We start from the raw sequence: 12,328 nt of genomic DNA, 5'->3' as shown, positions 1-12,328 counted from the left end.
CAAGCCTATTCTCAAGCAGAAAAGGAAGGACTGGCGGTCGTCTGGGCTTGCAAGCACTTTCACCTCTTCCTATATGGGAAGCCTTTCACGGTTGTGACCGACCACCAAGCACTCACTTTCATCTACGGCAACCCACAAGCAAAAATGCCACCAAGGATAGCCAGATGGGCACTCAGGTTACAGGACTATCGATTCACCATCATACACCGCCCCGGGAAAGATCAAAATCCTGCGGACTTCCTCTCCCGGCACCCCAAGGATAAGAGCGGACCCGAACAATCCATTGCTGATCAATACATCAGATATGTTATTCACAGCAGCACACCACAAGGACTTGACATGAAACAGATAACGAGAGAGTCCAACGCGCATCAGGGAATACAAACAATTTTGAGGTGCCTAGAAACAGGACGATGGAAACATGCAAAGCAGATTCGAGAGACAATGAGTGAAGATATCAAACTAGACATCACGTGCCTTTTGGCCGTAAAGGAGGAACTTGCGAAATCAGAGGAAGGACTACTACTAAAGGGGACAAAACTAGTAATACCACGAAACCTACGCCAGAAGGTGCTAGAGCTAGCTCATGAAGGACACAGGGGAATTGTATCCACCAAAAGGATGCTGAGGCAAAAGCTATGGTTTCCCCAACTTGACACCTCTGTGGAAAAATTGTTACAAAACTGTCCCACCTGTGCCATTGTAAAGCCACACACAGTCCCGGAACCCCTAAGAATGACCGAACTACCAGAAGGAACATGGGAAGAGATAGCCATCGACCACTTTGGGCCCATGGAAGGGGGTGAGTACATCCTGGTAGCCGTAGACGAGTACTCAAGATATCCAGACCTACAGATCATCCCATCCACCGCTGCACATCACACCATCCCGGCACTGGATCGGATGTTCGCAATCTATGGCATACCGAAGGTTGTAAAGTCCGACAACGGACCACCCTTCACGGGACAAGACTTTCGAAGATTCGCAGAATACATGGGATTCCGTCATCGCAAAGTAACGCCTTTGTGGCCTCAAGCAAATGGCACCGTGGAAAGGTTCATGAGCAACATCAAGCGCACAACTCAGATCGCACGCCTTACAGGTGACCCTGTTGAAAAAATGCTGTACCAACTTATGCGTGACTACAGGAACACCCCACACAGCACCACAGGGAAGTCACCTTCGGAGGTGATGTTCGGACGAATGATCAGAACACGACTACCGCACGCTCCCGACCATGAAGGACAGTACGAAGGGGACGCGGAAATGAGAACAAGAGACTCCCTCATGAAAGAACACATGAAGGAAGCAGCTGACCGCAAGAGCAGAGCCAGAGAGAGCGACCTGGCGCCAGGGGACATGGTCGTGGTCCGACAGCAACAACAGCGCAAGAATGCAACTCCATTCAATGAGGAACCCCTCATCATCACCACAAAAAAAGGATCGCTCATCACGGCCGAAGGGGACCACCGGTCCATAACGCGAAACTCTTCGCACTTCAGAAGGATGCCTGGTTTTCATCAATCAAGAAGGTCAAGTGTGTGTGATACTTTCTCCCAATGGGACGCCCCTTATGAGGGAGACAGAGAAGACTCTGGAGATGACGTGACACCAGAAGAACCGCTGGCACTCTCTACAAGCGCGGATCATCGGCCACACAGAGCCAGGAGAAAGCCCACTCGCCTCATCGAAGAAATGGGCTGAGAACGCAACTGACTGTTTAGTGACGGGAGGGTGTGGTGTCGTCACCAGTGTATTGAAGAGAGGAACAGTCCTCTCTCTTTGTTTTCATTATTGAGTGGGCTGCGCCCCACGTGACAGGAAGAGGAGGGGTTACCGCGCAGAGCGGCAGTTAGGAATTAGCACAATAAAGATAAGACGTGTTGCACCCCAGCTCTCGTGTCAGCTTCATTTGTAAGGGAAGGAACGCGTGTGAGTGTGAGGAGGTCCACGCATAAGATACTACACCAGGTTAGGTTCTGTCCTGTCCTGTTCTGTTCGGCTTTGTAGTATCTGGCTGGTATTGTGTGCACCAATGCAGGTTATAGAATGTGAGGAGGTAGCTTGGAACCTCACAGGACATCTAGGCTCCAGGACTGGCAGGTAGGGCCTCGGGATGGGAGATCTGACTAGAGAGCATGTGTGTTACTTGGCTCCTGCCTCCCTTTCCTAACTTGCCCTGAAACTGAATAAAGACACTTTCCTTTTATACTTACCTGCCTCCAGCGTCATCTCGGATCATTTGGTCTGCTGCCAGAACCTTCAATACTACAGGCTTGCACTGGGTATGCCCATATAGCGTCTGCACAGAGTAGGTTTGTTAATGTGCATTTTTTAATGGGTCACTCCTACCAAAAATACGAATACAGGGCAGCCACGCTTACGGCAAAGACCAAAGAAATACTAACCAACACGCGCTACCGCAAAGCAACAAATAATCAGCATTATGACCTCTGACCTGAAAGAGTAACATAAGGACGCGGACTGTGCCTTGTGCACTACTTACTAACTACTTACTAATACCCCAAGCTCTGAACCAAAACAGAACTAGCCACTCACACGCGGCTATTTATACGCCCAACACAACTCTAAACTTGAACAACTCAACCAACACGACAGCCCTCAGCAAAAGCATCTCTGCACCACCACAAGCGCACGAGGTTCCTCCCCGCACGCAGAGCCAATGAGGACTCGAGGCACAAACACGTAGAAAGCTCCCGCGCAGAGCTCCGGCTACTCCCGATCTGCATGCCCCAACACAAAGCACTGCAATCGGGCACTTTCACGCTCCTCGTGCCTAACGCAACACGCCCGCTCTTTTAGATCCGCGGGAGTGCCAGGACACCAGGAAAATGGCTACTGAAATGAAAAGCCCAACCGCTCCAGTGCTGGAGAGCCCGACGACAGCATGAGAGCGGGGCGCATTTCATTTCAATAGGGCACCTTCACCATGCCATCTCAGGGGAACCCGTGAAAGACTCCCCAGAGCTGGTGTGGTGGGGGGGCGGGTAATGTAGCGGCCAAGGGGACCGCCCGGGTCGCCCATGTCTAAACCTGGCCCGACTCCAAAAGTCCTGAATCAGTTCATGGTAAGGAAATGCTTGTAAACAGTGGTATTCGACACAATAGGTTCACCAGTAATGGCACTCACCCATCAAATTTACAACAGCAGCAATGCTATAAGCTCCCCTGAGCAGACGAGCATTTACACAGAGCAAGCAGGCAGCAGCGGGCAGCTTCCTTACCTACAGCAGGAGCATCATACTCGTCCCCCAGCAGGATCTCGGGTGCAGAGTAGGCTAGCGAGCCGCAGCTGGTGGTCAGCATGGTCCCAGGCTGAAAGCGGTTGCTGAAGCCGAAGTCGGTCAGTTTGACCACCCCTTGCTCCTTGAAGAAGACTACGTTTTCAGGCTTCAGGTCACGGTGCACCACATGCAGTTTATGGCAGTAGGAGATGGCGTGGACAATCTGGGCAAAATAGCGCTTGGCCTGGGGTTCAGAGAGTCCGCCCTCGTACTTCATAATGTGATCGAACATGTCCCCGCCATCGCCCAGCTCCAGAATGAGGTACAGCTTGGTCTGTGTGTCAATCACCTCGTAGAGCCGCACCACGTTGGGGTGCTGCACCAGTTTCATGCAAAGGACCTCCTGCAGGAGGTGGCCGGCTGCCGCCTGGTCCAGTTTTGACTTGTCAATCACCTTCACGGCAACCTTCTCCCCTGTGAAGACGTGCCGGGCCAGCTTGACCACAGCAAAGTGGCCCTTGCCCAGCGTGCCCTCCAGGTCGTAGAGGCCAGCGATCTTCCCTTGGTAGCAGCACTTGGTCCCAGCCATGGTCCCTCTTGGGCGGTCATAGGACTGGTCTCTCCTGGAAGACTGAAAGGCAAAGAGATCAAGGTGAGGCACACAGACAGGGTCACACTGAACACCACTGCTCATTGTTCACCGTGTTTGCTACCTCCGGTGAAAGTGCACAGAAGGACGTCAAAAACATGACAATAACAATGAGTGTAATCTTAAATTGCTTAACCCATGTATGTATCACCTGTAACCTGACAAGATGCAATGTGACCGAATTCTTAAGAACATGCGCCCAGTTGCCTGAGGGTTAGGAGAGCCATCTAAATGTATAAACAAATCAATATCAAAACATTTCAAATGTACTGGACAACAACTGCTGTCCCCACTTTCCTTTGCTGAAAGAGTGACCCTCATACACGCCACTATTTCCGCCAGGCCTGGAAATAAATTGGGCATTAAGTCTAATGCCCACCCCGCCTCACAAATAAATATCATAATTCTAAGGAAGGGCAAGGACTGGCAGATTTTGAACACTGTACTTGTACCCTAATATACAGAACACGTGTCTGTATGGCCAGGGATTATTGGGGAAAGCCCACAGGATTATTAGGACGCACATAGTTTGGTTGTTTCTCATTTCTAGACTGACATGTCACCCAGGTTCCTGGGACAGAATAAGCCGCTCCGCTGGACTGAGTTCCAATGTCCAAGCACATCTATGAGCACGGGAAGGCCACTCACGCAAGTGAGAAGGCAAGGCACAGGGAGGATTCAGTAGGGAACGACTTCCGTATCCATAAAAAACATCCTTTAACCCCTTAAACATTCTTCATCCTTGTGAACAGAGAACTGAAATCTGCCACCATTTCAAACTTTGCAAGGTTTGGTGCAACGCACGCACAAACAAATCCCTGCCGTGTGTGGTCACTCAAGGCTGTACGCATTTCCTTTTTGCTTAAATAGGGTTTGCCAAGTTTATTTAGTTTTCCAAGTTTATTTTCTCCACGGCTGACCCCAGGTACATGGAACAGTAATTTAAAAATGTGTATATGGTATTCGTTATCAACCCTTATCTTGCATGTACAAAACCATAGACAACTACAAGTTAAACAAGCACGGTCGTAGCCAACAGTTTGGGCTTTTTTGTAGGCATGAGATAGGCATTTGCTAGGCACCAAGATAATGGTACTACTTGGCAATAAAACCGCGACAGCTGAAACATGCAGCGATTACCTGGGCATAGGATGTCACTACCTGGCAAATTCTCATCGAATACCTCAAACCAAAACAGATGGCTTTGCAGTAGCTTGTTTTTAACAGAACTTCAGTGCATGGAAGATATATCAATCAAGTGGCTGAAGGCACACTTTGGTAAGACATTTGTATTACACCAGTAGCCGTTTGCAGCTGCAATTAAGCCAATAACCCTCAGACTGCTTAAAAAAAACACTATCAGGCTAAAGTTTGATATTACTGCTTGATAGAGCGAGCTCAAAGAGATCCCAGGAGGATGTGTTTAGCGTGGAGAGGGGAAGAGAATGGCCAAAGGGATTAGCATGGCCATGGGCAGTCACTGGGAAGATAAATAATCACACAATCTGTATGTCCCTCCTCACATGTCATCTCTCCCTTACATGTACTCCATAGTTTCGGCTTTTAGGTGGCTCTTAAGTACCACCTAACAGCCCAAATTAAAACGGATGCAGCAAATATAGGTAGCTTGGACCTGAAGTGAAATCTGACAACTAATTTAGCAAATATATTATGAATTCACAAAGGCCTTAAGTATTTTCAGTTATTCCAGGTTGAGCAAATCAGCATTTAACAGTGGCACACTGCAATAATGTGCACACAGCACAGTTTTGTCTGGAAGACCCAGAATCTCAGCCCACTGCTTAGTTGTTCCTTTATTCTACTAATCAATCTGTGTCAACACGGTCCCATTTCATCAATTCCGGTCAATGCGTCAAAACTCATAGAGCAAATATTTCGTTATTTTTCTATTTCACACACAAAGACATACCAATTGTCCAGCATCATAACTCGGCCTCTTCCAAATAAGGAGGCTACAGAACCCAGAGCGGGCATATGCCCCTCCTGACCCCAGGACATTTAAACAAAGCAGTAGAATCTTCAGATTATGATGAAACGGTGCTAACTGAAATACTCCCAAACCTCGCTCCTATCTTTGCACGCACACTCCCATTATATTTGTAGATCTCATACAGCTCCTTTAAGTCACTGTAGGAATTTTACAATGAAAATCACTTGAGAATGACCTATGACCACTATAGGGACAATATGCTCTGGTCATTATTTTGCCTACATATTATGTAGCAATGTTATTTATGTCTTGGGATATCTGTGAAAGCCCCCCACACTCCTCTATCCCCTCTTGTACTCCCTCTGCTCTCGGTTTCTTGCTCGGGGTTCGGAATGTAACCTTAATGTTGAGCTCTGAATATCTCCGGACCCCTCTCATTCCCCCTTGTCCACCATTTTGTGTCTCCTCTTAATCAAGATCTGGAATGTGGTCTTCAGGTTCGTGAATGCTCCCTGACCTTTATTAGCCTCACCAGTCCCCAGTGATTTGCCACTTTGCATGTTACAGAAACTCCAATAATAACCAGAACAATGTGAGGCATCATGGCACTGGGGGCAGAGCTCGTACTGCCTGATGCCAACCACTTCAAGTATGTAATGTGGGCACCAGCGGAGCACCACTGCTCCCTCTTATTCGGGGGTCTGGCCTGCTAGAGACCACTGTTAGCAGAAAGACTGAGGATACAATGACTGGGACTGAAAGACTGCTTCTCACAGTGGGACCTTAAACAGGAAGGTTATAACACTCTCGTAGAAGGGACTCTCGCTGTAAAACACCAATGATCGCATGGCCGTGGATACTTTTGAAGAAGCCAATTTCCGTTGAAGAGCTGCGATGGAATGAGTACAGAGGAATTTCTGGTATTCTGGCCAGGGGCGAACAGAATGCTGCAGTACTAACTTAATAATAACCTTTCTAGTGGGAACAGAGGCGAAGTACAGAAACCTATTTATAAATGAATAGCTTCTGAAATCGTTCCATTACATCATACACACAGAAGGAAGAAAATACATTTCAAACAAAAACAATGAAACCTAAATTTAGATAGTTAAAAATAATTCAATTGAAACCAATACAAATGATCAACAGTGCATGGCCATAGATTGTTTACTCGTCAATAACAACCCTGGCACCCCCGAGATGCGTCCTGCATGCAGACGTGCAACACAAAGGCCTTTGCAAATTCGCCCACATCAATGTGACCCTTATTTAACGGCACTGGCTCCCACTACACGCCTGTATCATCTTCAAATCCTGTTTATCCTATAGAAGGCTGTCACCCAAAGTCTGCAAGCTACCTCAGTGAGAAACGCAGCCTCTCTGGAGGACTGCGATCCGCCAGAAGTAAGACACGTGCAGACTTGAACTCTGCCGGTGCAGAAAGGAAAGAACCAGAAGCCAGGCCTTCTCTGTCTACGCAACAAAACTCTGGATCCTCCTCCCCATCAACACCAGACTCGCCCCCTCGCTTCCAGAGTTAAGGAAAGAGCTCAAGACTTTCCTCTTCAAGAAATAGCTCCTCCCGAACACCCAGGTCCACACACCCTCCGATTTGCTCCTCACCGTTTCCTCCCCTTGTTGTTTGTAGATCATTTGCTGCCAATTGCCCGCCCTGCCCCATTAGCTCCCCACTCCCTTTTTCTCTGCTTTCCTTACTCTGTTTTTCTCCCTACAATTGCAAAGCGCTTTGTTGTTTTCCGAAGCTAGACCCAAGCTCAATAAATACAATAAAAGAAAAAACATGACTTCATCCGAGCTGCCTTTATTTCAAGCCAAAGAGCTAATTCTCCCGTGTAACACTTCAGGCCGGTCTGATCCCAATCGCTCTCCATCACCAAATTAGCCCATGGTTTCTATTCTCGATGCATGTAAACTCTCTCCCTTTCTGGCCCTCTACCAACTTTCTTAAGCACTGAGTACATGGGGGGAGTTGACCCCGTGTACTCCATGAACCATGGGGGCAGGAGTGTCATTTTGCCCCAATGAATACTCTGCTTGTATTTGGATGGGGAGACCAAAAACGAAAACAAAGAAAATGGAGTGCTGCATGCTTTTAAAAAATTGCCCGGCCCCACGGGGCTTCTGGCACCTCTCCTGCTGGGTTGAGGTTCAGGCTCCAGTCCTGCTGGGCTGAGGCTCAGCGAAGTGTTCGCACGCATCTTGCAAAATGTGTTCACTTCAAAGGACGAAGACGGTCCTATTAATGGACCACCTGAGCCTTTATTGTAGGTAGGAGGGAGAATGAGAGGGCCAAAAGCAGAATGCTGAGGAAAGACCGCTCACAGCAGGTTAGGGCACCATTGCTGAAAAGTGATAGGTTTAGACCTGCCTGTAAATCCAGTCGTTTGTTTCAACATGGGGATGGGTAACGGCACCCTCGGTGTGGAATGTATCCCCCGTAGCGAAAATAAAAACCTCTCAGCCAGTTTCCTACCAGGGTCATGCATTTTGTCAAGCAGAGTATCTTTCATGCTCTCCCCCCTATGTTTCTAATAAACCTACACTTTTCAGCCCCCTTTCAGGGATATCCTAAAATGATTTACTCCAACAACCTAGGATGTGATAAACGTGAATCGCTAATCCTCCCCAAAATTAACAACTCTCTTGTCTTAAACCCAATTGCCCTTCTGTGCTGACAAAAACTCAAAAACTGGAGAAAGTTAAGCATTGGGTCTCATTTTAATCCCACGCTGAAAGTTCCAGGGAAACGTATTCCACTCAAAAGCATGTCAGACCAGAAGCGTTGCTAAGGGGTAAGGGGGGGACTGAAGGGGATATAGCCCCGGGTCTTTTGGTTGTAGTCCCAGGTAGAAGCTCAGGGGATGCAATCAAAAGGCTAGCTAGCCCCGAGTCCTGCCAGTCCCGAGATTAGCTTAGCCCCTGATCTTTTCCGGACCCAGCAACACCCCTGTGTCAAGACCATGAAACCCAACAAACCCAACATCCCCTGGATGGCCAAGAATGGCATGGTAAGCAGTGCTCACAATGAAAATTAAACGCTGTCCGACAGCGGCTGCCATGCAAGCATGGCAGGCAACTTTTACAGTTGATCCTTATGGTGTCTGCTAGCTTTATGCCTGTGCATAAAGCTGGCACTCCCATATTGATCTCCAGCATTTGCGCCGGCATGAAAATCCATGCCAGCGCAAATGCTGGAGCTTTTGCATGGTGGAGAGGACAGAGGTGGCGGAACCGCAAGTTGTGTTCTGTCCCTCCTCTCCGCCATACAAATGATTGAAAAGGGGGCAGGGGAACAGTGATGGAAGGCGTCACACTTTCCATTAATGTTACGCCCCAATTGAATGCTATCATGTAATAAAATCACAGCATAAATGGTGTCCCCCACTCCCCTTAAATGGTATAATAGGTCCAGGGGTTGTGGGGGTGTCCCCTGAATCCTTTACATGATTGTGGCGGCAAAAACCACAGCATTTTTGCTGCGATATTTTTTATTCACGGCCATTTTTGCAGCGATTTTAAGACATGGAACCAATTGAACATGAGCCCCTAAGAAGTCTTGCGCAATACATTCGCCGCGGAGCAGCAGGAAGGCACAGGAAAGAGACGCAGTGGGCTGGGGCTGGACAGCCGCATGAGTAGGAGGTGTCAGAGTGCGATGCGGGCAGGCCACTCAAATTCATGAAGGTAAAGCAGAAGCGAGGGCGAGACTGTGGCAAGGAGTAGAGGCTGGCGTTGGGTGTACGCACCCCAACAGAGTCATAGGCTGCGAGGGCGAGACTGTGGCAAGGAGTAGAGGCGTTGGGTGTACGCACCCCAACAGATTCATAGGCTGCGAGAGCGAGACTGTGGCAAGGAGTAGAGGCTGGCGTTGGGTGTACGCACCCCAACAGATTCATAGGCTGCGAGGGCGAGACTGTGGCAAGGAGTAGAGGCTGGCGTTGGGTGTACGCACCCCAACAGATTCATAGGCAAGGGGCACAAATGCCACTCATTAGTGCCCACCCATCAGAATGAAGCTTGCCGAGGAGATGCACCCAGCACGCTGATGTGACCGCTAATGTGGAACAGGCCCACTGGTCACCACGCTATGACTCATAGGAAGCTCTCCAGCTGCAACACTAGCCTTCCTGGTTTGGGGTTTTAGATTGGTCTTTCATGAATGAGCGCCAAGGGATGGTCACAGCAGCAGAAGGATTACCCGCCCCTCCACCAGCCTGCGCTGCACTATGAGCAGTCCAGCTACATTGCACGTTTTTGTTTTTAGATGAGAAGCTGCAATTTAAAAGACCCCGTTCACACAGACTATTCTCGGTATTATATTTTTTCGTAAGCTCATTTTCCGTGGCTTCAGAAATTGGCCTCTGTTCCAATCGCCCTTCTTTCTGCTGCATAAGGAAACTGTACAACCATAAATGCTTATGGAGGGGCTAAATACGACGCCCTTACATTTATTAAATCAAGGGACTGCATGGTTTTTTGCTCAAGCATGCACATTGCCACAGCACAACTGGGTCTATGACCTGCTGCCAGGACCTTTCATTTCGATACAATTACGCAAAGACTCCCCCTTACACAATTCTGCACACCACGCAACCCCTTTCGGTAGCCAATGTTCTGCATTTGCAAGAAAAAAGCCGTGCTCTGCAATACACGAGGATGGCAATTCTGGCATCCGGCATGAAGGGCCCATTTGATTCGCCGCTTGCACGGCTGTGCTCGTGCCGCTCAAGTATAATCAAAAGAAGTGGGCCCTTGCACGCCGCCCCTTCATCAGCCGCGATTGGATCTGTCCCGCTCTTCTTCCCAGCAGGACCCAATTCCCGCCTCAATACCAAGAAAAGAATAAAAAGGGTCGGGGGCGGGGTAACGTAGTGATGATAGGCTACGCTGGCCACAGTATGGATACCAGCAGAACCCAATCCCAGCCTTATTACCCACATACAATATCAGGACGCAACCCATTAGCCTAGCCGCCATTCGCAGGAAAGATCCCTTTGAGGACAGTCGGAGGCGTTGCTGGGGCGGCGGGGCCGAGGGGGGAGCTATGAGGGGGGTATAGCCCCAGGTCTTTTGGTTTCAGCCCCGGACAGAAGCTCAGGTGCTACAACCAAAATGCTACCTAACCCAGAGTCCCAGCAGTCCCAACATTATTAGCCCCAGATCTTTTCTAGACCTGGCAACACCCCTGAGGACAGTCCCCACCCCCTCCCAACCTCATCATGTCAAATGCGTTTTTTTAAATCCACAAATGCATAGCAGGCTGGCAGGAATTGTGCCACTGCTGGTTTTCACCCAATCAAAACAGGCTAAGGCACTGATTGGTTGTGTGCCTCTTCTAGGAACCAGAGCGTAGGGTGAGCAGATTTAAAAAGCAAAAAACAGCGACAGGGCAACTGACATGAAAGTAGGACTAACTCTTGAAAGTGGCTGTCAATGAAATACACTTCACAGCGTTTGGAGGAGAAGGGGGAGGGGGGGATAAATGTTACTGTTAAAATAAAACACATTATAATTAATCACAACCACTGTCTTAAAATTGAAAAATGCAGTATGTCTTCGATGCAAGATTATGCATACCTGCCTGCAAGCTATAAAGACCTACTACAAAAAACCGGGACCACTGCAGTTTCCAATGAAAACATAATCTTGAGAACAGTGGACAGAGCACCAAATCCTGGGACAGTCCCGGCAAAACCAGGACAGTCCTGGCAAAACCGGGACGTCTGGGTCACCCTACCACATCAGCAGAGGATCAATCGTTCAATCGCCGATTCATAGATTTACCACACACCCGTGAAGTGCTGGAAACACGGATGCTTCCTGCCACCATCGTCTTCGGTGGTCTCCCACTTCCTCCAGGTCTGAACTCTTGCTGTACAGAGCTAGTAGGCACTGCGCGGCGGAGTGCAGGCAGGCCAACCTGCAAGTGCTTCCTGCCGTTGCTGGCACGGGCATTGCCTCACGACCTCCCTATCAGAGCTCCAGCTGTACAACATGACACCGCACAGCAGGGGCTCAAATAGGTAGGGATTTAGAAAATTACATGGCCTACAGGGAGCAGCTCTGGTGCCCCCTCACAAACTCCCAATACGAGACACTGCTTGGGGTACTCGACTGTCGAATGGGACTATACATATACTGCCTGATGGGTACAATTCAATACATGCTGTGTACTGGGGGAGGGGGAGCATGGTGGCACTACCTGGACTACCCGATGAAGCAGTTTCAATCTATACTGACTAACTGGACCTTACCCATTCCACCTCAAGAAGGTCATGCGTACCTACACAGCGGCATGCACCACATCAATGCTATCAAGACTGCAAGGCGGTTAGCTGCACTGCATGTCCCGACTCATAGGAACCAATCCTATATCACCTTATGAGGGTCCTTGTTCACTCTAATCCCTTAATGGGGTCATTGTTTCATAAACACCCTTCAGGGACTATACTGGCTGGTGGG

At 48.9% G+C, this 12,328-nt stretch overlaps 1 protein-coding gene across 4 annotated transcripts in view; it reads right to left on the bottom strand.

The window, feature by feature from the left end:
* Positions 1-12,328, bottom strand: part of LOC138447842 (SNF-related serine/threonine-protein kinase-like) — a 385,199-nt gene that overhangs the window by 279,582 nt on the left and 93,289 nt on the right. For all 4 annotated transcript variants that reach the window (XM_069604277.1, XM_069604268.1, XM_069604287.1 and 1 more), the window contains exon 2: positions 3,246-3,876. In XM_069604277.1, the coding sequence (XP_069460378.1) occupies positions 3,246-3,834 (589 nt within the window). In that variant the 5' untranslated portion in view covers positions 3,835-3,876. The remainder of the gene's footprint in view (positions 1-3,245; positions 3,877-12,328) is intronic.

This window comes from Ambystoma mexicanum, chromosome 1p, assembly GCF_040938575.1.
Source record: "Ambystoma mexicanum isolate Mex_15411 chromosome 1p, UKY_AmexF1_1, whole genome shotgun sequence".
Taxonomy (NCBI): Eukaryota; Metazoa; Chordata; class Amphibia; order Caudata; family Ambystomatidae; genus Ambystoma; species Ambystoma mexicanum.
This window is presented reverse-complemented; position numbering and strand designations above follow the sequence as displayed.